Here is a 25,148-nt window from a genome sequence, read left to right on the forward strand (position 1 = left end):
CAAGAGCCTGGTATGGTTAGATTCACCCTCATTGTGGCTCGTAGTAAATGTGACATCCATTAAACTTTTGACAGTCTGGCTTCAAGGACCGCTGTCCCCTGCTGCTAAGTGAGATTGATGCCCATGGCTACACACTGAGGAGAGAGATCTCAATTGGAGGTCTAATCTACAAAGGGAGACAAATCTGTGATTAACATGTCACAGCCTTTCTGTACAGTCGACTCTGTAATTATTCACAATTACAGTTAGAGATCTGGCAAAAATGAAATGACAGAAGCCCTGGCATGGAGTGGAACTCTGGGCGGAATCCAGTCGGCTTAATTTGAGCCGAATTCTGCTTCAGCGCTTTTTAAAAAAAGAGGTTACTTACCGAGCTAATGAGCAGGAAGAAAAACCTTTAATAACTAAGGCATGACCGAGGGTTTTCCCGCGCACAAACTCCACAGGCACCAGAAACTAGGTTGAGTTGTATTTAGTATAACCTCCTCTTGTAGTTTTCAAGGGGTCTCATTCATTTCTCACATTAGCGCTTAATGCCATTCAGCATAAAGCACGTGGCAATTCATTTTGTTTATGAACGAGCTACAACCATGCATAAAATATTGCACATTCTCAGTACAGCAATTCATTTTCTCGGAGGGCTGTGCACAATGCTTATCATGCAAACATTCATGCTTCCCTTTGCACTGAAAGGAAAAAAAAGACAGGAGCTAATGACAATGCATGATGCATTAAAAATAAGGAAACCTGTCAAATGAAATTATGGATATGGGCCTTGGATGTGAAAATCTGGCTTTAACGGTTAAGATGAGTTCTGTGTGGATATTAAGACGGGAAACGGAATGTGCTTTAATCTTTGCATTTGGGTTATCAAACATGGATTTTTAAAAAAATTTTTTTTTACTGCTGTTAGTCGAGCTGGATTTGAAACTTGGGTAAATACCCAGTGTTAAAGTCTACTTACTCTGGGATCTCATTGGTCAGTTGGCTTGAGTGAAAAGGAAAGACAGTGAAGGACATTCACATGAAACAAAGACACATGTGGACAAAGACAAGGGAGGTCAAGGACAGAGGACGAACAACTGGAATGCTAACGCCATCAACAAGCAGCAAAGACACATCAAAAGGCACACACGGATATGTGATTCTCCAGCCAGTTGTTTCTGAGTGAGTGTGAGGTATGAGCGTCCACGGCAGCATGATGATCTGCACACCGTAACCCGGTTTTCACCCCTCTGAGTGTTTGTGTGAGGAGCTGCGAGTCGAAGATATAGAGCCGCTTGACGTCGTTTCAGGCTCGTCACATAAACATTTTTGTTTATTCCAACCTGGAGGCGCTCTCTTGCCAACCTTGTAGATGGATGGAAGACTAAAAATGTCTCATCAGTTGCCTGAAGTGAGTGGATTGCTGTTTTTTTTGTGTTTTTTTTATACAACAGCCCCAGAAATCATTTTCCAACTACGTCATCGGCTTTCTTTCCCCATTACGGGGAGTTAAAATTGAAGCCAACACATCTTTGAAAGCTTGATGAAAAACGGTCATCCACACATGATGACCACATCAAAATAGGATGAGAAGTTTAATCATGTGTGTGCTTACTGTTCAGCATCAGTGCGAGCTACGGGGTAGACCACAGGGCGAACCGAGCATGCTCTGGGCAACACTGTGATTGTTAACTGTCTCGCTAATTAGTGAAATCCTGTCAAAAGCGTAGCGGGACTTGCCACAGACAGAACGATGAGCTATTAGCCCCAGCGCTGATGATATCATCAACACTGTCATCACAGCTTACCACGGGAGAAGATGGAGGGGTTATTTGGCTAATAGCTTCTACAGCAGAGATGGTGGATGATGCTGAACGGACTGTAGTCTTTCTTACCTCCTGGTAACAGCGTTGTGGTACTCGATGAACGTCCGTCCGTCAAAGGCGATGGCCTCGGTCTCGCCAGCAGACTTCTCGTGGATGGCTGTGAAGGACAGGGGCGGGGCGAGGAATGATGAGAGGATGAGATCGCACCAATCAATAAAGATTCAGTTATCAGAGCCGAAGGCAATGAAGTGTGAGCATGAGGTAGGTGGATTGGTGCGTTGGCCACACGCCCAAGGTTAATGGCAAAAGCAACGACTGAGTATGTAAGACAGATTGGCCCCGAACGAGCGCACGTCTGGCAGAGTATCAGGAAGATGATGAAAGGAATGCGCAACCCCTTCCTTTCATAAATATTCAGTTGACACAGTTCATCATTTTCGTAAGTGCCGCGTTAGTTTGAGATCAATACATAATGAGAGTGACATAAAAGAGACATCACATGTCTAATATTGGCATTATTACCTCGCAATGGCAGAGCACAATGGAAATAAAGGTCTTATGAGCAGAAAAAATTGAGACTCACATTTTACCTTCTATAGAGGCAAGCCAAGAACAAGCAGTGTTACATGAAGCATCACTGATTTCAGTGCCACTCATACTATGCTTTAAAAGCAGCCCAAAATGCTATGCTTCTGGAGTAAAACCAGATCATCTTGGATGAGGAAATAGAACAATTTGTACGGTTACAGTGATTCACTGAAGCCGTGCAAAAACATGATAAGGTGATCTCAACCCAGCAAGTATTGTTAGCCACTGGCTTACACAAAGAGAAATCGCACTGGTCCTTAAAGTAGGGGTAGGAAATGTGTTTAAGAACTGAGATTTTCTCTGGTTCATTCACTCGGATTAGGATAAAGCCAAATGTAATGTATGTGTTAGGACAGATGACAAAAGATGGCAGCGGTACTCACTGTTCTGGCAGTGCTGCCCTGAGAAGCCGCTGAGGCATTCGCAGTTGTAAGTGTCCAGCTGAGGTTTGCAGCGGCCACCGTTGTGACAGGGCTCCCTGGAGCAGGGGTGATTCTGGAACATGGCTACGCTGCTGGAACGCAAGGCATTCTCCTCCCTGAGGATGGGCGTACCCATCAGAGTGATCTAGAAGCAGTGCACACAGGGCGTTATCAGCAGGTGTTACCTCAGTCTGGCTTCGAAGACGTTTACGAAACAAAAAGCATGCATCTCGGCAACTAGCGACGTTCTCGCTAGTGGCCGCATATTTCAAAAGGCACCGGGAGGAAATAAATTGGATCTGAGCCACAGTGGAGAGTCATATTTGGGATTTCTGAGATAGTACATCACTAAAATCAAATATCAATTATTAAATAAGCAGCAAAATAAAAATGTGGAAAACATCACGATGACTCAGTGGTTTGATTGTACTTAACCAGGGATGTCAAACTCATTCTACATCGTGGGCCATCTTTGATCTTTGATCCTAAGCGGGCCGGACCAGTGAGACTCCTGAGATATTTTAATATAACAAAAAGTAGTGCAATTTCATCAATACAGCTTTTCTACATGTTGATTTTGCTAATTTTGGCTTAAACTGTAGTAAATAAATCTGTAAAAATAGAGAAAAAAGTCTGTCAGCTCAATGCACAGAAAGTCTTGTAATAAAAAAATGGAAAATATTTGTTAATTAGAGAATGTCTTTTTTCTTTTCTTTCTTGTTTTTTTCAATGTAAAAATCATAATTTCTGTAGTCTAATTGTTAATATCTTACTTATTTACTGGTGTAATGTGAATGTCCACACAGTTAAAATGTGCTCCTTCACATTTTCCAAAGATATTCTGTGGGACAGATTTTTTGTCAATCTTTGACGGATTGATACTGGCCCCCGGGCCTTATGTTTGACAGCCCTTTACTTATTAGTAACCAGGCAAAAACAAAATCTAAAAATATATTAAGATATTTTTTTCTCCAGATGTTGTTGAATCCTGTTTGGAGCAAAGAAATATAGGATATCATCCTTTTCTGACTAGGCCACACCCATTTCACACCAAACAGGATTGTGTTGTCTTATATATATATATATATATATATATATATATATATATATATATATATATATATATATATATATATATATATATATTAAAAAAAAACACAGCTCTTGTACGCAGGTGTCTTCTGTATTCGATCAGTTATTTCACTGAGATTTCACTGTTTGTCTTTGTGTTGACCTTCAATAAAGAACAGAGCATACTGGACATAATGTGCAGTAAATACATGCTACATAGTTCAGTGGGGCTAGCTTTATAGCAGTGTGTGTGCGCGTGCGTGCGTGCGTGCGTGTGTGTGTGTGTGTGTGTGTGTGTGTGTGTGTGTGTGTGTGTGTGTGTGTGTGTGTGCATGCGTTTGGAGACAAATCAACAAAATCTTATAAACACTCCTCATTTACTATTTTTGAAGACATGCATTTATGTAATAGTCTTAGTGACCTTTCTTTGAAGTGCTGCATTTACAATATAATTCTTGTCATGCTCGTATGCCTATTACCTCTGATAAGTCGTTTAAGGTATTAAAATTATCTGATTAAATTCTCGCCTCCTTAGCACACCACTTGAAGATTATCATTTACCACTCTTGATTGTTATCCAAAGGAACACATCCATGAAGGGTTTTGTGTTTTCTGCCGAACCATCCTTAAATCTAATTATGGCGACACATCCTACAAGTAAATAAATGCGTACAGTGAGGCTGTAGATTCAGTTTAACACGCACCTCTGAAGACGAATCCCCTGCTGCTGCAGACCGAAAATTGCCTCCGAAAATTACAACACGCGTGTTAAACAGTACACCAGACTCGGAATACTTCCTCATAATTAATTATTCCCTACAGGCCAAGCAAGACAAACGCCACATTTAGCTTTTGATTTGCTCGAAACTGTCAAGGGAAAGTTTGGAGAGGATAACTAATGACAACTTTGCGCAAACAGTAACATCCAGCCTTTGTTCTACCAAGTTATTTTTGGCACTCTGAGATGAGATTTTTGCTGGAAAGTGGAGGAAGAAAAAAAAAACTGGAAAGTTGTCAGGGAAAGATCTGAGAATAGCAAAATGGAAAGACTTCAAAAATGTGCATTCTATTATTAGTGTGCACTAATCCAAATGAGCACAGCCACTGTCCGTCACAGAGTGAGCTCATAATGGAAAATTACTAATGCGAGGGCTTATAGCAGTACAGCGAGTAACTTATCGCTGGACTTTGCTGCTGTATGTCTAAGGTCATTAAAATAACATAGAATCGAAAATATGAGTTAATGACACATTAATTCGTTTACAAAGAGACATGTATAAATTTACCTGCTGGACTGTTCCCTTGAAGCCTTCCGTAAGTGCAGCGGCTCTTGCTAGTCGGCTGTAATCGGGAGCTCCACCAACAAAAAGAGACTCTTTCAGGTTAAGATCTACGTGCTGGTTCTGATGAGAAAGGACACAGACACGTTTCAGCTGATGAGCCAGCGATGCACCCCGCAAAAATAGCTCTACATCTACCTCTGTATGTCTTTATTGACTCTTTCCCATAACCCATCATCAACTTTTCTCAAGAGTTTCCTATTCAGAACATATTGGTTTATACTTTTACCGCAGTCAAGGGAGCCAGGAAATAAATTGCATCCTTTTACCCAAGATATAAAGACTGAGATTAATACACATACCACATTTACAGACATGTCACAAATGTCCCATAAAAAAAGATTTAATACTAAAGCCAGCAGAGGCTTTAACTGAACTTCCTTGCCTTCCTTCCACGCCAATACACTTGATACATTACAACATAATTGATTTCTGTGTCTCTCAGAGAGAGTGGTCAATTATCCTCTATCTGTGCGACATAAAAAGAGACTACAAAGGAAAATCAGAAGCAGGCTGGGCTGGAGATATGGATGGTTCTTTACAGACATCTCTAATGAATGGCTGATTATAAGCACCGACCTTTCAAACGGTTGAGTGTGGAGACACATTAATTGCAATTCATTTGTGCAGCAGGCGGCTATGAAATTCGATTCTTTCCACCAAACCTTTGGAACAATTGCTTTGCATTAGCAAGGTGCCTCTTTGCTACTTTTGCATGGGAGAACTGGCCCACTTCAGAAGGAAGGAATTAATGATCTTTATTTTATGTAGGGCAGTAATTGCCAGAGGGTTAAAGTGGAGTTAATTGTTGTAAAAATGATGGAAGGGGCCAAATAAACTGGCTTTGTGCAGGCAAGCTGGCATCAGGCTGGCTTTTATTTAGGATGGGATTTGGAGTGCGGGAGGCTGTGGTGCTTGGCTGAAGCCCGGGGCTGTGTCGCTGCACCTTGAGCCGCTTCCAGCTGAGATAGAGCAGAGACTTTGGCCAAAGCGGCTGGACCCAGTTGTGGCTGTTGCCTCTAGGCTTTGCCAAAAGTTGTCACCAAACTGTAGGGCAAAGATGGCCACCTCAGGCTCTGTATGCAGACATTACTGCTCTACAACACCCATCTACTCTGCAGATAGAGTTACAGAAACATACTGCACCTTCCCTGAGATCTTACCCCTTCATAGAGTGATACTCTGGAATTTAAGTACTCACTATCTATGTCAAGCTACACTTCTATGACGCTAAGTGAAACTGCATGCAATGGAATGGTAGATCATGTTCTAAGTTTTCCCCCTCTTCCAGGTAATAATAACCACCTGTTGAAAGAGGATGGCTGGTTCCATGGGGTGATTCTTGCTCAGTGATGTTCAGTGAGACTTGTGTCGTAATGGGTAAAAGAGTGAGCGAGTTCATGATATTATGGAGGATTGTTCTTGTGCATAAAAGTGAGAGCAGATGACAAAAGAACAGCCAGGCTTGGCTTAGCACCTCACCGTCTCCTACAGTATATATCCTCCTCGCCTCCCATGTCTTCGCTCTCACTTTCCGACAGGCACGCGGCACTGGCGTGATATCCCCGCCTACGGCAGACTAATGAAGACGTTTCTTTGTTGCTAAAAACAATGGCCATCGCAAAGATGGCTGCTTCTTTTCCTTCTTACCTCCCACCTTCCCACCCCCACAGCAGATGGACCGAGGTGAAAGCCAAACCTTGTTCTTTAGGAGCATCTCCTCTTTGGTGCTGTGTGTGCGTTTATGAGCTTATGAAAATGGCAAAGTTGTTCTACAGAACTGGCACCTTTAAAGCTGCCTGCAGCTCTGCAGAAGTACCCTTTTTTTGGTCTGTGCAGTTGTTGCATGAAGAGATGAGGGTAAGAGGACACAGCGAGGTGGCTCAAACAAAATGCGGGGCTGAGGTGTGACTGGGACTTGTCTAATTACCTTGCGTGATTTCTTATTTCCAGACAGCACATCATAGAGAAGGAAAGAAAATAGGGAGGAAGAGAGTTATTAGGGTAACTAGAAAGTGTCTGTGCACAAAGGAGCATGCAGATCTAGGCAAATGCAAAAGCTCACAAAGCACACACGTACTATAACACACGCACCTGCAAGAGTATTAAAAAAAAAAAAAGCCGCTGTGAAGCACTGACATGTGAGACAGACACGTTAAACAAGAATATAAAATGTGGACAGCACACCTTTGCATTATATACATACACACACATGAAACCACAAAGCTGTGCAAGTGCGTATTTACACTAGAGAACATGAATGCAAATAAGACAGTAAGTCTAAGAAGGCCGTGCATGAAACATACGATGCCATTAGCAAAAGATGAAAAGGAGGAAAAAAAAAAACACTTCATGGATGAGAGTCTATGAATAGTGCCACTTAACCCAACCTCATTTATAGACCACAGCCATTCAATATGAGGTGAAGTAGATTATTATTTCTGTTATCCGAACCTTTGAAAGTTTGTAGTTCATTACGTCAGCAGCCTGAACAGACTTTGAAATGAACATGCTATATGCATCCATATATGTTCCTGTGTGCGACCACCTTTGATATGATATAGGTTTCTCTGAGCAAAGCGTATTGTAACGCCTTCCTGGTTCTTAGCGCTGAAGTGGGAGAGAATTAGCTTAGAGCAATACTGGATAGGGTCTCTGCAATGAGCTCCATAACTAGTCTCAGCTCATCCCTTGCGTCCTACCAGCCCCCCACTCATCTTCGCTTTTCCCTTGCTCTCTTTCTTTAATAAGATTTTCTGCCTCCGTTGCTGGAGTAAAACACAATTACCATACGGACGATGGGGAGGCAGAGGAGGGGTGACTGAGCAGCGAGAGAGAGGGGAAAAAAAGAAAAAAGCAGTGTTGCATCTTAGAGGAAGTTGATGGAGTTGACAGAGTGCATGTTCACAGTCACAAATTACACTGTTTAATATAATTGGATGACTTGCAGACTTATCAAACTATTAGATCGCCTTCATTTGGAACCATGTACCTGCTTTATTAGTCTAGTCGCCGGGTTTAAAATTTTCATTACGCACTCTCTCGCTGCTGCTATCTCCTTGATCTGCCTCCACCTCCCTAGGCAGCACCCTCAAAGGCTGGATTTATGAAATTGACTGTATACCAGCAGAAAAGGCTGCTTTTTGAATTTGGTAGGTAATGCTAACTTTTATCTCTAGAAAATCAGGAAGCTTGAAGAAGTATTACAAAATTAAGACTGCCCCTTCTATATTTACAGCTCGCCCTCTTGCATTGCTGGATTTCTGGAGATAGCTGCATACTTTAGGTTAGAACAAACTATACGCTCTGGGACTGTGTACAAAAAAAATCAGCAAAACTGGGTAAGCAGTAACTTGGACACTACTTATAGGGGCATGATGTGGCGTAGATGAGGCATAGGCACACAGAGGGGTATATACACATATAAATACAGGCAGACATAAGGGTAAGGATAGCACTGGCCCCATGCTAAAAGCAAGATAACCATTAGCAGTAGCTTGGTGGGTTGCGGTTTTCTTACTGGTGCCTCTCCTCGGACAGCACCCTTCTTGTTCACCATGATCTCTCCTTTGCGGTTGGAGCGCTCCAGGTTGATGGTGTTCCACACATTCAGCTGGATCCGTTCTTTACTCCTGAATCACACACATGCACAGTTTTATATTTCTCTGTTTTCTTGTTTGATAACTTAAACCCTCTTAGATTCTCAAGTCGTGGTAACCTTATGGTGGCAGGTCCCTTCCCCAGGTCGTAGCGAAACTCCAGGAATCCACCGCTCAAGGACAGTGAGATGAAGTCTCCTCTTCCATCTGATTTTTGGCCGTTGTAAAAGATCAAACCATTGGAGTCGTTGGCCATGAAAACCACTGTCATGCTAACCTTTTGACTGCAGATGTAACAGAAGCAAAACACACACGTGAGTTTAAGAGGATCTCCTAGAAACATCTCCTAGATGTTTTTCTGTGTCTGGTGCATCAACACTGTTTCTCCAGTATATAAAGACATTGTATGTTCTACATGCTCACACTTAGACAGCATTACTTGTTTCCGTCATTGTCAGTTCAGTCCAGGCTTAAAGAAGGGTGTTGGCTTTAGGCACAGAACAAGCTCAGTCTGTGAGACCTACGTGGTATCCGGTGTTCAATAATACATGTGGGTTTCACACTGAGGCATGGGACTTACCGCAGATCGTGCCCGTACAGATGTAGCCCCTTCAGCTCCAGGTAAGAGTCTCCGTTGAACAGTGGCATGTAAGCCCCTTGCCTCTCAACCACTGGGGGGAAAAAAAAACAAAGAGACGGTATTGAACCGCAGGTGTCGTTTTTGCTGCTGACAAAATTGAAATTCAGGGATAGTCAGTACATCTTTGAAGAGCCTGTCAGCATTAAGGCGAGAGATGGATTTGTGTTTTTATAGCTTTTGGGATTAAGACTTTCTCCTGACGGAAATTCAAACAAAAAAATTTAATAAATTAAAAAACCCTTATGTCAGACTGATTACACAGCCCGCCACTGTATAACAAAGGACCTTTGGAGACATGCGGAGTTTAACACCACAGCCTGGGACCTATCAAATAATGTGGCTATTGTATTTTGGCAGGCCTTTTTACAAATTCATGTCTTAGCAACAGGGTCTACGTCTGGCTGTCCCGTCTTTTGGCTGTCTGGAGTGATTAGGACAGGCACTGTGCCATCCCGCTAACAAGTAGCTTGACATTAAAAATCATTCAAGTGTCACTGTGGGAGTATGTGTTTATGGTGTTGCTTGCAAAAGCTACAATCACTGAGAGGAATGTGCCACGCTAGATGCTCACACATATACACATACCTATCTATGTAGCCGGCAAGAAAGCTTTTACTCGTAATTGGCTGGGATTAGTCAGGATGGGGAAGGGAGACATAGAAGAGAAAGCTAATTAGCTATTGTGCAGAAGACTGCTAATGATGATGACGGCACGCACCGCGCAGGAGACGGAAAAAGAGTCTGGTGCACGCAACAAGGAATCCTTTGCTAAAGTGAACACTTTAAGAGCTTCTCAGAATGTAGTTTCCTATAGAGCAAGTCTGGAGGGTTTTTCTTGTTTTTTACCTAGCGCTCGAACTGAAAGCACATCGATCAATAGGTGAGCAGAGGGCAAGGCATTGGAAGAGGCTGGATGACCAGGAAAGCTGCATGATGCGTGGGTGACTGAGTTTGACGACTAAGAAAATTTCCGTCAAGTTAAAGTTTCCACAGCTGGTCTTTGGTCTTTAAGTCAGAAGCGGCATTTAGCGAGCCGTTGCTTCTATTGCTAAGTCAGTGGCAAGCTCTGTGGCAATTTTGTTGATGGTGGAGTAATGACACCCAATTAGTACTTCTAATAAACCCACAGTATCAAAAAATGAAATGGCAACAAGCAGCTTGAATACACAAAAAAGAAAATCTCACACAAAGACCTAGCTTAATGTAACTGACAAGCCCCCTTTTTTTGGTCTGTGTGTGTACTGCCTCAATCCTAATGATTGTGCTTCCATCACTAAATTGTAATGATTTACACTATGACAGGGTAAAAGCATTGAGTAAAGTAGGCCATTCAGTACTACTGGAACACCCTTGAGAAAAGTCCTTGACTGTGAATATTATAGCAGCGAGCTACACTGACAAACCCCTGGTGGAATTGAAATGGAAGCCACAGCTCAGCTAAACCTGCGCGCACACATGCGCACATGCTAAGATGCAAACACTTCATATTACGACCAATTCACCTTCAGGCTTCTGATGAGAGCGCTCTAAGCTACCTGTCTTTTTAACTGTTCTCAGTGCAGCCCTCAGAGGGGATGTCCACCTGGCTGCCACCTTATCTCTGAGCTCCTCTCGGGGGCTGACACTCTGGCTGACTGACGCTCCCATTAATCACCGCGGGCAGGAAGGACTGATGCGATTAGTCATCTCATTGATTCGTGTGAAAAAAATAGCCTTTTGGAATGGGAGACGCTCCCGCTCACATGGCATTGATTTTGGTTCGCCTCAATTTATTTTAATCACCTGCTAACTTGGACTCGAGGCGAAGGAGAAAGAGGCTATTCCCATCTGGGTTTTTTTCCGAATTCCCAGGGTTACAAGGTTGCGCGTTTCTCTTTTGTTCAGGATTTGCATCGGAATATATTCTTTTTAATTCACACTTGCAGAAGTCAACTTCTGCAAGCATTCATGACAACATCTACAAAGGAAGGGAGGGATAAACATGAGTAGACTTCAGAATGCCACACCGCCCAAAGTGCTAATGATGAACTTCAAAAGCAGCTGAGCTGTGCTCCGGTCTTTTTCCCAGCAGCGGCCTGGTTCTGCCATGTGAAACTAAGTACCAACAAACATGTTTGAACACAACACCTGTGGGCAGAAAGGCAGGGAGGGAGGCTGCATCCTACCCACTAACAAGCGTAGCAGAGTCGATGTGGTGAATGGCCCGACGGGGCCAATCATCTACCTCAGTTCTGTATGCCACCAACCCTCCCTTTCCCTTCCACCCTGAAGGCTTTTGCACCCCCCCTTCTTCTGCATTTGATCTCCTTTTTCGATTCAGCGGGAATGGAAATGTCACAGAAGAGGGAAAATAGGCATGGAGGAGGGTGCTACACAGCAGACTCCAGACCAAAACTCTGTTGTGTCCGGGAGAGATTACCGTTCTCGCAGTGTCTTCCTTCACGTCCCATGGGGCACTCGCATTTGTAGCCTCCCTCGGGCTGTGCCTGGCACTGGGAAGACGGATGGCACCTGGTGGGGCTGCACGGGTCGTGGACGTCGGCACACGTTAGACCTGGATGTAGACACAAAAATGTCAGAAGGGAACCACCAAGGAAACATGCAACAAGCGCCAACGTATTCAACCACTGACTCTTTTGTATTCCACTTGAAACGAGGGGAAGACAGAAAAAGGAGAGAGAAGCGGGTGTATGAGGATTTCCTCTGTAATAGAGGTCATTTTCTAATAGGATTTAGAAATATTACACGTCCAGATTAAACAGTGGAGAGCCTTCCTGCCACGCGGCCATGTTTCTAGGCCAACGCCAACTGTGGGAAAGGCTAGCAGGCGTCTGGTGGATGATGGGTTTGCCCTCTGCCACAGCCCATCTGAATTCACCCGTTATTACTTTAGCAGTCAGAGCCTGTGGTGAGGCGAGTGCTTTAATGAACCCCATCCCCGCTGAGCTCACAGGGCTCCCCCGTTTTCCTCACTCCTGCGTTTGGAAGCTGTATTTTATCCTCCACTCTTAGCTCCTCGCCACCATGGCTCTTTTTCACATCTATTCTTCCTCTCTCGTCTTTTTAACTCTATTACTCTCTCCCCTCTCGCATTCATCCAGCTGTCCTGACATGCCCTCCCTCTAACTACAACTCTTCCCGCCCATTTGTTCTGTCTTCTCTCTTTCTGCGATCTGTCCTGTTCCTTCGAGATAGCCAATCTCGGCCACTTTTAAATGGACATCGTGACAAAATTAACTTCAATCTGAGGGCGCAGGCATCGGTCCAATTCTCATTAACACCATTTGTTGTACACTGGGTTGCTAGCATAACTTCTGTCACAGCAGTGCTTCTTCAGATTTACATGCCTCCCCAAGCTTCTCAGCACCAACAAAAACATAAAGGCAACAGTAATACAACGCAATACTTTATTGATCCATATTGTATATTCAAGGAAAATGGCTCTTAAACCTCGACTGACAGGTTGTTTCAATAACCATTAACCTGCCCCCATTTGTGGGTGAAATCCTTTACTATTCGAGCATAAAAGTTAGATCTGACAATTAAATTGCTTCTTGTGTGAAACTTTCCGCGGTAAGCTGCAGTATAACCAGCGAGGGGCACGCTTGGCTAGGCCCTGCTGGTGTCTGCTCTTAACTATATTCTCTCTCTCAGCTGCTTGTTAGTTGCCATCTGCTGGAGGGAGAAAAAGACGAGGAAAGGAACAGTGGAAGGAGAGATAGGCCAAAGGCCAATCACAGAGAATTAGTTCAAAGTTTTTCGTGTTCCTTGCACTGCGTCAACATTTAAACTCCCATTTCTGTGCTGGACACACAGATTTGATAGTGTTTACAAAATGACTTGCAGCGCTGCTGCTGGGGGCATGAGTTACACTGTCAAATTAGCCTGTCAAGCTTACTTAGGATTTGTGAGTCAGGCATGACCACAGTGAATCCCTGTGGAGAAGGCAACACTGAGATGTATTAGCAGAATTTTAACTACAAGGTGTTAGGAAAGTTTGAAGATTACATATGAATAAGGCATATTTTCTACTTATTTCCCCACGCTTATACTGGAACCAACTTCTCAGAACTCCATGACTGTCCATAACTATTAGGAAAATCTGCTCAGCATCTTACCCCAGAATCCTTTGCTGCACTTGCAGTGGAACATCTCGGCCTCCTTCACCTGGCAAGCACCGCCATTCTTGCAGGGATTTGGCAGGCAGGGGTTGTTGCCGCATTCACCCACCCCGCTGCCGTACAGACTTTCGCCCCCGTTCTCCTGCAGGTTGAGGTTCCGGTTGTTGACATCTAACATGCGGATGCAGCCCACCAGACCGACTGCCAACCCTGTCCTCTCCTTTACACTGAAGACAGACAGGGGGGGAAAAACGTTACACTACTAAAGCTAACTGAATCACACTGAACCTGCAGTGAAGAAATGCCATACTCTATGAAGTATTATTAATACACTTCATTATATTTTCATAAAGGAAGAGCTAGATGAAGACTTTTCCAAATTCACCTCGGATGTTGACCTTTTTTTCTCGAACATCTGATCATTTCTGATCAAAATCAAACAAACTGGTTAATTACTACTATTACTGACACCGGCTTTGTACCAGGGATGCCACAATATCATATCACATAATTACAATCATTCACATAAATGGCATTATTTTAACCATAATTCCAAAAGAAGTTTATTTATATCACTTTCTCATATTTACCTCATATTTTATTCACAGGAAAACATGTGAAGTTAAAATGCACCATTTTAATTAAAACAAAAGGTCATTTTGATTGTGATGACAGCAACGTGTAGCATCACAAGAGAGACCAGTTTCCGGACTTTTGGGAGAGGAGAGTTATCCCATTTTTGTCTGATATAGGATTCCAGCTGCTGAACAGTCCTGGATCTTCTTTGTTATATTTTTATTTCATCCTCCCTATCGCTGCCAGTTCCACAGGCACTAATGCACCTCCATAGATCTCCTCTTTATTCTGGCGGACACAGCGTCCATGTTTTCCAAAAAGAGTGTCAAATTTCAAATCGGCTGATCACAGAACAGTTTTCCATTTTGTCTCAGTCCATTTTAAAGCTTTGACCCGGAGAAGACGACGGCGATTCTCGATCATGTTCACATATGGCTTCTTCTCTGCATTGTAGAGCTTTAAGCAGCATTTGTATAGTTAAAGCTCAGACACAGTGATTTGTGTAAGTGTTCCTGAGCCTGTCCAGTGATTTCAACATACTGTGCCCCTCTTAGACACCCTTTTTAAACCCAATCACGTCACCGACCTCTAATATGATTAACCTAATTAGTTGCAAAATTGCTCCTCCAGCTGTTTCTTTTTAGTACCACTTACTTTTCCAGCTGCCCCTCTCCAAACTCTATTGAGACACTTTGCTGCGATCAAATTGTTCGAAGACAAATGAGCAAGATTTTTCATTAATCAGTAAAATGTTTCCTGTGTTTAGATTTGCAAGTCACACTGTCCCAACTTTTTGGGAATTAGGGTCGTACATTAATTGTACACGTATAAATAAACAGGTCAAAACACCTTCCATCAACACAGTGTTAACTAAAACAATATTACTAGCATGGAGTGGGGGGCAGATAGTTTGAGTGTGTCCACAGGCTTGCAACTAATGACTCTAATACACTGCGATTTGATGCCTACTGTCCGTGTCCTCAGCTAGCTGCAAGCTCTGGGGCTGAAAAATGAAGCAAACAAAACAAATCCCAAAGTGCCAAAAACTGCAATTCTTTGAACTTCCGATTGAAGCTGTACTAAAAGCAGATTCCCGTGTTTAAATTCCCAACTTTACAGCAAATTTATGACTTAAACGTTTCTACTAATTTTATAACATGAAGAATTTTTTTTTCATAAAAGCAATTTATTTTAAATATTCCCATATTGTTATCCTCCTACTCTTTAGTGCACTTCTATTAAGACCAATGGATGAACAAGCAGCAGATGGGGAAAAAACAAATCGAAGATGGGGCCGCGCTCTATGAAACCACTCTAGGCAACTATCCTCACATGACTTAACGGAAGGTACCAGATGAATACAAATAACGGCAGTCGATTTATCAAAAAGCTGCACATGGCTAATTTTTCCCTCAAAAGTCTCCGACTAGGTTACGGGCCACTGAAGTGGGATTAACATTAGTTAACTCTACACTGAATAAAAAAATGGCAAATCAGCAAAATTAGCATAAACAGAAAACTTGATTGGTGCTGCTTGGAATTAGCTAGATACTGAATATATAAAAGCTGTAGAATGAAATATTAAAATGAGCCACAGATGATGGACTTTGTGTCTGCACATCACTATTAACACAATGGTGTGACTGTAACTGCAATTCCAAGGTCTTACTCTTGCTTGATGTCCTCAGGCACTCCTCCGATGAACAGGTTGGTGTCGAGGTTGAGGCCATCTGTGCCCCGTGGGCTCTCGCCCTCGATGTGTGCCTCGCTGTCCACGCTGAGCATGGCGTTTCGGCGGTTGCGAGTCACCACCAGCTGATGCCAGCGGCCTTGACTGATTTGAACTTTGCTGAGGGCCGTGCCTGTGCCCGAACCTGTGTTGAACCTGAAAAGGGATGATACAGAATAAGTTAGACACCTCACTTTACCAAAAGATCCCTCTATTTCTGCTGACTTTGATACTTTCATCAGGCAGGTATTTTATTTTTCAAAATATCCAACTTGACTACAATGACTACAAGAAATCTGCTCATAATGCTCAACAAGACAAAGGTGGAGGAAAGAAAGAAGATACAAAAGTGTTTATTTGGAATTTCAGACTGGAGCATGTGACTGAAATGACTGGAATCACATCCTCATTTTTAATTCAACCTTTTTTCTAATGAGGTTTTGTTGAGAGAAAAAGCCCGTATCATCACAGAAAAGAGCCGTCGTGTATGTGCACCCACACATATGGTAGCATTATCGCAACCTGAGAGCAATTATCTGCCACAAATAATTAGTTCTTCTCCCCACGTCTTGGATTTGCAGAGCTGTGGGTGGTAATCTCACAGCTGTATTTCTAGAATTGAGGCAGAGCTCTATTTGAAAGCACAAGTGACTAATGATCTCCTTTAGTTTGCTATTGATTTTACCCTGAATAGAGCAATCTAACCTGGCCAGGTTGGGAGAAACTGAAAGACCTTGCAGGGGTCAGGGTGAAATGTGAGAACCAGAAAGACAAGGGAAGCTAACATTAGAAATAAAAGGTCCGAAAAAGATGCACTGCAGCATCTCTAATTAGCTCATTCTTGTCTCTTCTGAAGATGTTCCCGTCCCCAAATGATTTTTTATTCATACGTCTCCGGCAGAGAGAAGAGATTAGTGCTAGTGTTTTTGCAGGTTTCTGGCAGGAAAAGTCTCGTCTCTCATGAGACTAGATAAGACCTGCAGTTACTGTCAGCTTCAGTTTAAAGTGTAATACTAGATATTTTGCCCACATAAATCTCCAGTGTGCATGTTAAAGGGGCAAAACACCAGTTTTACATCAGGATCAATTTCCTAACGGTGACCCAGCCTGACTTTAAGTCTGCAAATATACTCCATCCATTCCATGATGGAATAAAAGCTGTAGATGGTTACCAAGAAGGGATGATGAAAAAAACATCATTATTTGTTTGGCTACATTTGATTATTTATTCTTCTATTTTTTGCTTTGGTCCTAGAGTGATACTGCCCCCACCAGTGTTGACAACATGCACAAAAACACACTTGTACCACTTCAAACCTGACTGCTACATGCACAGTTCTGATGGAAAAGAGTCATTTAAAGCATCTAAGCTGAAATTTCTTTCTCATTCAATACATCTGTAAATACAAACACCGCATTTTGTAAATACAGATTAGATTTTTCCTTTGTTTATCTGTGTGATTAAAGATAACATATAAAATGTGCACTTGGGACATTAGCATATATTCCCGAGTATATATTCCTTCCACCTGTAATCATGTGAACTGTAGCTTTTTCTTTTCCCGGCACAGCCGTTTTTCCGACATGTTTACTCACTGTAATTATTTGCCTCATTATCTTTAGTGCCGTCTCTTTGTTTTATTCTTATCTGCATCTGTTGTCAGCTGCTGCTGCAATGACCCGGTTTCATAGTGTTGATCATTAAAATTTCATCTTATTTTTGCCACGATGGATGTGAAAGTAAAAAGCCCACTGAATTCAATCAAAAAACAAAACATCAGGACCACTGATGTTAGCCGACAAGGCCCCTCTTAAATCAGCTGACGTTCACCTGAGCTCCACCCTGCCGTTGACCAGAGCAAGAGAGATGAAGTCCTTCTTGCGATCCTGGCCGTTGTAGAGCAGGATGCCGTCCATCTCAGAGGCTCTGAACTCCATGGCGATGCGGACAGTGTGGTACGCGCTCATGGTTGGGAAGGCCAAGTAGGACTGGCCTCCAAATGACGGGATGTAGTACTTGATCACTGTGGAGGAAAGAAGACAACGAGACATTCTCGTCATTATTATGTGATTTGCTTGATTGCGGTGTGAGAGAAGCTTCATGCACGTTATGATGCGTGAGCGGCACGTGACAGAAAATGAGAAGAATTCTGTTTATTTTACAGGATTGATGTTTTCACCAAAGGCTTGATAGGTTTATCAAAAGCAGAAGGTGCAGAAAGAGGAGCCATCGTGCACAGTCTCACACGCGTGCACACACAAACACACACAGGAAATGTTTGTTTTTTGTGAATCTACTTGACAATTCTGATTATTATCATGCATTATCTCTCCTGGGCTCCTTTTTTTTCCCACCGTCCATCTGTCTTCCTGTCCGTCTCTCTGAGGAGAACGGCATCTGATGAGCTCTCGCTTTTCTAATGACTTGATTGATCTCAGGGAGGCTGGTTGTGCAGTTTTGTGTGTATGCGTGCATGATTTCATTTAAGCACTCTAACGCAAAGATCCACACTGATTCTCACCAGCTAATCCCCATCAAAGCAATTAGTGTCAATTATCTTAAGACGCAGCTTCGTGAGGTTGCTCCCCATTTCAGAAAAATCCCAGAGTAGAGTAAGAGGGAAGAAAGGAAGGAGCTGCGCTTCTCTAAAAAGTTCTCCCAGGTTTATGGTTTTCTCTGCGGCCTCGGCTGGATTTTGTGTAGCCTTTGGTGCACGGCTCAGTGGTCGCTCATTTCTGAGATGTTGGGCCTGTCTGAATCACTCGAGATGAGCTTGAAGCGCAGCAGTTGGGGAGAAACTCAATCACACCTCAGCTCTTTATTTCCAAGGGTTTTCTTTTTTCTTCAACACCGACCGTAAAACTGACACTCTGTACAGTGCTGTGATTGCTCGCTGATAAACCGTCGAGCTTTATACGATCCAATAAATCCACATCTGTGGCCACATAACATTTCATTTACATATTTCAAAGCTAACTGAAAGTCATTACTCCCACTGCCAATTAAGGTGTCACCTTGCAGACGCTACAACCACGCCAAACCAAAGCATGACGCGGAGAATGCATTTCTTCTTTCGCTTTAAAATAGCGTTTTATTTGATCAAGTGTTTCTAATATTTGATTTTTTTCCTATTATAATGGTATGTTTCTGCTACTTTATAAATACATCAAAGCACTTGAAGATGTGGTTAGTAGTGATTATAAAACAGCTAAAAAGCATGATTGGCACAATGAAAAGTGGAGTGCCTAAAACCCACTTAGCTGCTGCAAAATCTCTGTAACCGTTAGCCTTTGGTGGGTTCTTTGAAATTGCTAATTGCAAAGTAGCAAATTACAGGGAAAGTCTGTCTGAGCTCATTTTCTTAGATGAGTCTGAAATAAGCCGAGACTTTGAAACTTTTGATTTAAGAGTAATCAGAAATATGGCAAAAGATACAGTTCCTAAAGAAAATGAAAACTCTGTGCTGACCCACCCTTCTCGCACACAGTCCCTCCGCGGCCCGCGGGGCACTTGCAGTTGAATTCGCTGCCGTTTTCCTCGCACGTGCCTCCGTGGAGACAGGGGTGGGAGTCGCAGGGCTTCTGCAGCACCTTGTGGTAAGGCCTGGTTGTGAAGCGGGCAACGGTAGTGGCTGGAGGCAGGGCAGTAGTGGTTAGAGGCGAGGTAACCGGCACCAATTTATGTCTGCCGCTGAAGGGCCTGCGGGTGGTGGCTGTCGGTCGACGGGTGATGTAAGGGGAAGTTGTAGGAGGCCTGGTCGAGGTGGTGGGAGCAGCTGTGGTGACTGACGCTGTGGTGGTAGTGGTAGTGGTGGTGAAGATGGAGATGGAGGACAGGCCTGTCAACAGAGGTGGTTGGAGAACAAAAGGATTTGGAAAAAGGAAATAAAAGGGACATTAAAGTATGTTGAGCCTGCGGTTCTGAGACTTTCTATTCAAGACCTGTAAAACCTTTGATAAACTACCTCATGAATAACTTAAAACTCCCTTTCATTTTATTAATCCCTACACACTCCTGTTAAGTCCACACTGTATTACCATAATTGGTGAAGCGAATATTCTCATCCTCCGGCTTCTTCACAGAGATGCTGGTGTCTTTGGAGGCCTTTAACTGTTTCAGCAGGGCTCCTACGATGTCCTCCACGGTGAATCTTGTATCTACAACAAACAAGAGGTACAAGCATTTAGAGCAAGGCCTCTGAGGAGCACTCCAAAGCAAATACAAGGCTTGAGCTCCTTAAATGTTAAAAGGGATATATCAAACAGCCCTATGTATGACAGTTGGGAGGGTCTCCGTGGACCACTTGTCCTCCAGCCGTTGATTGTCCGGCTTTTTTCCAGATGAATTGGTCTCATAATGTTCGCCGCAGATGTTTGCTTTACAGGCCATGGAGGAGGGGCACATAACGGCACCCGATAACCCACGTGAAGGATATCAAGGACACTAAATGAGGCTCATAAAACGATGGAATAAAAATAAAAAGGAACGGAGGAAGCTGATGTTCTGTGTGGTAGTTTAAAGAAGCAGCTGCTGCATATGACCCAAGATCCAAGAAAAGTATTGTAACATGATGATATTTAGACAATACCCAATTCCTTAGATATCCTGCAGGTCCTTCAGGTTTTAGATGTGTCCTTGATCCAACACAGTTGATTTAAATGGCTATATGACCTGTCTTGAAGTTCTCCAGATGCCTGGGAATGAACTATTTATTTGATTCAGGTGTGTTGAACCAGGGTTATATCTAAAACCTGCAGGACACCAGCCCTTGAAGCCTGGAGAGCCCCATCCATGGTTTAAAGCACGTGTTGTGCAAATTTCAGAAAGCAAGACTATCCAAGCTCATCTATTTACAAGATGCCTATTTTTCTACTAAAAATGTATTCATATCTCACACACCCTCCTCGCTGAAAGCCAAATGCACAAAGCTCATCTATCTCTCTATAAGGATCTCTCACCTGGTTTGAAGTGAGCCTCGACATAGGCCAGGATGGAGTTGCTGGGCGCCAGGTTACGGACACGAACGCTCATAAAGTCTTTGTGCACCGCCGACTTCCTAAACAACTCATTGAGCTGAGGAGAAGAGAGAGAGAGTGAGAAAGAGTGGGAGGAGAGAACGGACAGACAGAGGAGATGATAAATGAGGCCGGTAATGAGCTCCACGCTATCACGGCAGCGTGTCCAATTCCAGAAGACTGTACCCTATCTCTGAGGAAGAAAGAAGCTGCCTCTCAAATTGGGGTGCATGGAAGGAACCCATTGGGTGTGGGTGCACAAATTGACATTTAGCTGCTGCCCTGGCATTAATTATTGGAACAAGTTTTCAGGAGGAGCTAAGATAAATGTTGAGCTACCCTGACATTATGATTGGTTTTGCTACTGATGCTCGTTACTGTGTGCACGTTGTAACAGCCTGAAGAGCTCTTTATGAGGTTTGACTGAAGTGGGATTTTTTAAAATCAGCCAACAGTGATATTTTAACAGTTATAAATACTGACGCTGCCTTTTAACCCCAAATCTGGATGAGTATTTTCTCTTAAAAATGGGCCATTTTTATGCTAGAAGTAAAAAAAAAAAAAAGAAGTTATGTGCACTAGTTTAAATTGTGAATGTATCACATGATGTGATTCTTTTTATTAAAAGTGACCTATTCATGATATGTACACTGTAAATCAGCAAGTCCTCAGACAATAATGAGGTGAGAGCTGATGGAAGAAGCAAAAATATTTAAAAAATAAAAACAAAAAGCTGCTAATCAGTGACAATGAGTGACTGAGTGGACTTTGTTGGGTTTGAGGATTCAGTTTGTTAAAGATGATTTCCTTCATGCATTAAATGTCTCTAATTTGTGGGCTGAGGTGTGACAGCAAAGTCGAAAAATAAAATCCTCCAAAACTGGCTTAGTCACGGTGGGCAAACTCTCCCGTGGACACACGGTCCTCAAAACCACCTGGTCTTTCTTTTCCGCTTCCTTCTCTTTCTCTTCCACGTGTTAATTTATCTGCAAATTACAACAGGTTGTTCTGTCAGTGAAACGAGCGGCGGGCTGATTCGCCTTCTTTCTATATACCCGTACGTTCAAGTGAATGTGTCCTGGCGTGTATGCTCTGCATGTGCTCAGTGTGTGTGCTGGAAGATGAATAGGGGGTGGTTGGCGTCAAGTGGCACACTAGGCTTCAGAGACACACAGGCTGATAGTGTTAATGAACACACATGCACGTACACACACACTCACAAATCACTGTGAGGTAGAAGATTAGGTCCCAGTGGGGCATAGTGACACAATTCAACAGCTGGTACATGTGTACTGTGTACCTAAGCGCGCGCACACACACAAACACACAAAGTTCCCATTTCATCAGAGGAGCAAGACCCTGGCTTGACAACAGAGACATTTGTTCAAAGGTCTAAGCTCAACATAGAAAACGGACAGTGGAGAAATTCAACCAGGGTAACCAACACGAGCCAAGCTGTGATTACTGTACAGGCTCTGTGCCCGCCTGGGTTTTGGCTACAGCTACTGGCATCGTGACCATCAAAACTTATGAGACTCATATCCAGAATAAGGACTTGAGTTTTCAAATAGCTGAAAAATCATAATTAATCTCACATGAAAAGCTGCTTTTTGAATACTGTGAAGTGTCTGGCAAGCAACTGACAAATTATTCTTTAAACAAGTCTGCAGAAAGCTGTTATTTATTTATTTTATGTATTGGTCTTAAGCTTGAAGAATTTCTTTGTCTGTTTATTTAGGCCACATTCTTTGGACGTTATTAATACTTCTGTAGTATATATATATATATATTTGTGTGTGTGTATATCTGTGTGTAGATATGTATATAAGTCTCTGGAATTCCTATTTTGATGTAAATGTTCAGGGGAAAAAAGGAAAAATAGAATGGTAAATCTTAATATCTTCACCTGTGTCAGGCAGGTACATCTGAAAATGTTATTCAATTTCTTTACATATTCATGTCTACAGATCACAGATTATAAGAGAATTCTAATATTCCCCTTTTATTAAAAATCAAATATCAGATAGGCCACGTTGTCTGCCTCTGATATGATGTATGTTCCTCTCTAAGTGCAGCCAGCCAGCAAAATGTGTGGTTTCTTCTTTTTTTTCCTTTCTTTTTATCATTGTTGTTTTTTTCTATCAGATGTCAGAGCACAGAAATCACTCCAGCTCAGTGTGGCAGAATATTACTCAGCTACTTCAGGGGTGTCAAGTCTGTAAAACGTGCGATGAAACCTGCCTGAAGGAGCTGAAAGAATCTGATTAGTCTGGCTCTCGGCAAGAGTTTTAGTGTGACACGATGCTTTGAGTGTTGTCTGAAAAGGTTTCCACTCATGACAAGAACATTCTTGGGAATACTAGGAGAATTTTGTAGCATTACTCTCCAAGTTTCCCTAATGGCAACAGTGGCAACTGTCATTTGAATCAATTACATCAAAGCAGTTTTAATTTATACTTTTTCTGGACACTTTTTTGACACTTGAGGACAGCAGAACAAGCTGGAAAAACAGCAAAGGGCATTAGGACATTTAAAAGTACTTTAAACCTCATTAAAAAGCTTATTTAAAAAGCTGAGAGCTAGCAAAGGGCAGTATAAGCTGAGAGATGTAAATGTGGATTCTTTAATCTATTAATTAATCATGAAATCGTGTGACAGCAAATTCAGCCACTTACAGCGCCCTCTATGCTGCGGGCTGTCTCTCCAAATAGCTCGGACTTGGGGTCCTCCATCTCAGGTGTGTAGATCAGGTCCTGGCCATCCACCTGGTCCAGGTGCAGGGAACCGCTGAACCTCATGGTGGCTGGAAGAAGAAGAGAAGATACAGAAACACTGTGGCTCAAGCCCTCTTCTTTCACTCATTCCCCGCTGCCATCCCCCTCGTTTCAGAGCAGTGCCAGTTTTGGGTTAGTGATGGATTGTGTGTTTGTGTGTGTTTGACAAGGAGGGGTTAGTGAAGTGTGTTGCTGATCGTCTGGGGCTTTAAAAAAGGTCTGCAGTTTGGCCATTAAAGGTAGAGGCGGTGGATTTGTGGTGGTGGAACAGGTGGACTGTGAAATATGACAGAAGAGATGAACAGAAGGTGGAAAAATGGGCCAGTTTTACCAGACCGAGACTCGTCCCCAAAGCTGGCCGTGCCATGGAGGGCTGGGTAAAAAGACAACAAGTTAGACAGACACACAAACACATGGAGGAAAAAAACAACACACACTAAAGTGAAAGCAACCCACGGGCACTCAAAATAGTGCCTTCCTCAGCAAAGAGAAAGCCTCCCTGTGCGACCTTGGGGGTTATGTTGTCCGACATCTATCAACTCTATATGGTTTCTCGGTACTGCCGCCAGAGAGGTGCAGTGCGATATAAAGCTGAAAGTCGAAGGTGTTTATGTGTGTGGTGGAGAACGGAGGAGTTTCTGTGCCGCTCATAATCAGCAGAACAAATTGCCCAAATCAATCATGGCAGCCCCTGCCTGAGCAATGCCAGAGAGAACAGGACGAGCACTTGTATGATTATCGTGAAAGATAGTCATAATTGTCTCCTTAATGCAGGCGGACCCATGACTGACACAGCCTGGTTAAAATTGCATGAAAAGGACAGCAGAAACTACCGATACACACACAGGCGCGCGCCGCCGCCCTCTCGCTCCCCTCCCTCACCATCTACAGTACTTTCACGGGCAGCACACATCGATTCACAAGTGACGGTGGCCATAAAATAGAGGCAAATGGACACAGTTTGGAGAGGGGTAAAGAAAGAAAAGAGAGGGGGGACAAGCGAGATCTGACTTCTAATCTGCAAAGAAGACAAACATCAGAAAGGGTGATTTTCCAGACCACTGCCGTGACGGACGTAAAGAGAGGGAAAGAGAGTGATAAAAAGACAGACAGAGCTATTTGGCTATCAGATTCTAGTGAACTGTAAAATGTAATGGATATGTCAGACTTCCCCAGGCATATGGAAGAGTTTATAGTATCTGGAGCTCAGTGTGCCAATAACTTTCACATTAGCATTTGGCAATTATCCCCGATGCCATTAAATTTAACATACGCAGGACCTAGAGTCATTTTTTATATTACACTATACTGGGAAATATACCCAATGCAATCTATAACCAAGGTGTTTAATTTTTTTAAATATGTCAGTGTGGGCTAAACCAAACCTTGAGCCTTTTCCACATGTGATGTCCTAATAATCTGAACAACGAACAATTATTTTTTCCCCCCGTGAGACAGCCC

At 42.9% G+C, this 25,148-nt stretch overlaps 1 protein-coding gene across 6 annotated transcripts in view; it reads right to left on the reverse strand.

Moving 5' to 3' along the window:
• agrn (agrin) overlaps window positions 1-25,148 on the reverse strand; it is a 267,410-nt gene that overhangs the window by 12,644 nt on the left and 229,618 nt on the right. For 5 of the 6 annotated variants that reach the window (XM_076878737.1, XM_076878740.1, XM_076878736.1 and 2 more), the window contains 14 exons: window positions 23,589-23,716; window positions 20,857-20,971; window positions 19,936-20,055; window positions 19,371-19,736; window positions 17,729-17,921; window positions 15,838-16,053; window positions 13,590-13,819; window positions 11,891-12,025; window positions 9,412-9,502; window positions 8,951-9,115; window positions 8,753-8,864; window positions 5,179-5,295; window positions 2,783-2,966; window positions 1,881-1,968 (listed from right to left, as the gene is read on the reverse strand). In XM_076878737.1, coding sequence (XP_076734852.1) covers window positions 1,881-1,968; window positions 2,783-2,966; window positions 5,179-5,295; window positions 8,753-8,864; window positions 8,951-9,115; window positions 9,412-9,502; window positions 11,891-12,025; window positions 13,590-13,819; window positions 15,838-16,053; window positions 17,729-17,921; window positions 19,371-19,736; window positions 19,936-20,055; window positions 20,857-20,971; window positions 23,589-23,716 — 2,260 coding nt within the window. Of the gene's footprint in view, window positions 1-964; window positions 989-1,880; window positions 1,969-2,782; window positions 2,967-5,178; window positions 5,296-8,752; window positions 8,865-8,950; window positions 9,116-9,411; window positions 9,503-11,890; window positions 12,026-13,589; window positions 13,820-15,837; window positions 16,054-17,728; window positions 17,922-19,370; window positions 19,737-19,935; window positions 20,056-20,856; window positions 20,972-23,588; window positions 23,717-25,148 lie in introns of all 6 variants that reach the window. The other variant, XM_076878741.1, reaches the window with a different exon arrangement.

Source organism: Maylandia zebra, linkage group LG20, assembly GCF_041146795.1.
Source record: "Maylandia zebra isolate NMK-2024a linkage group LG20, Mzebra_GT3a, whole genome shotgun sequence".
In the NCBI taxonomy this organism is placed as follows: domain Eukaryota; kingdom Metazoa; phylum Chordata; class Actinopteri; order Cichliformes; family Cichlidae; genus Maylandia; species Maylandia zebra.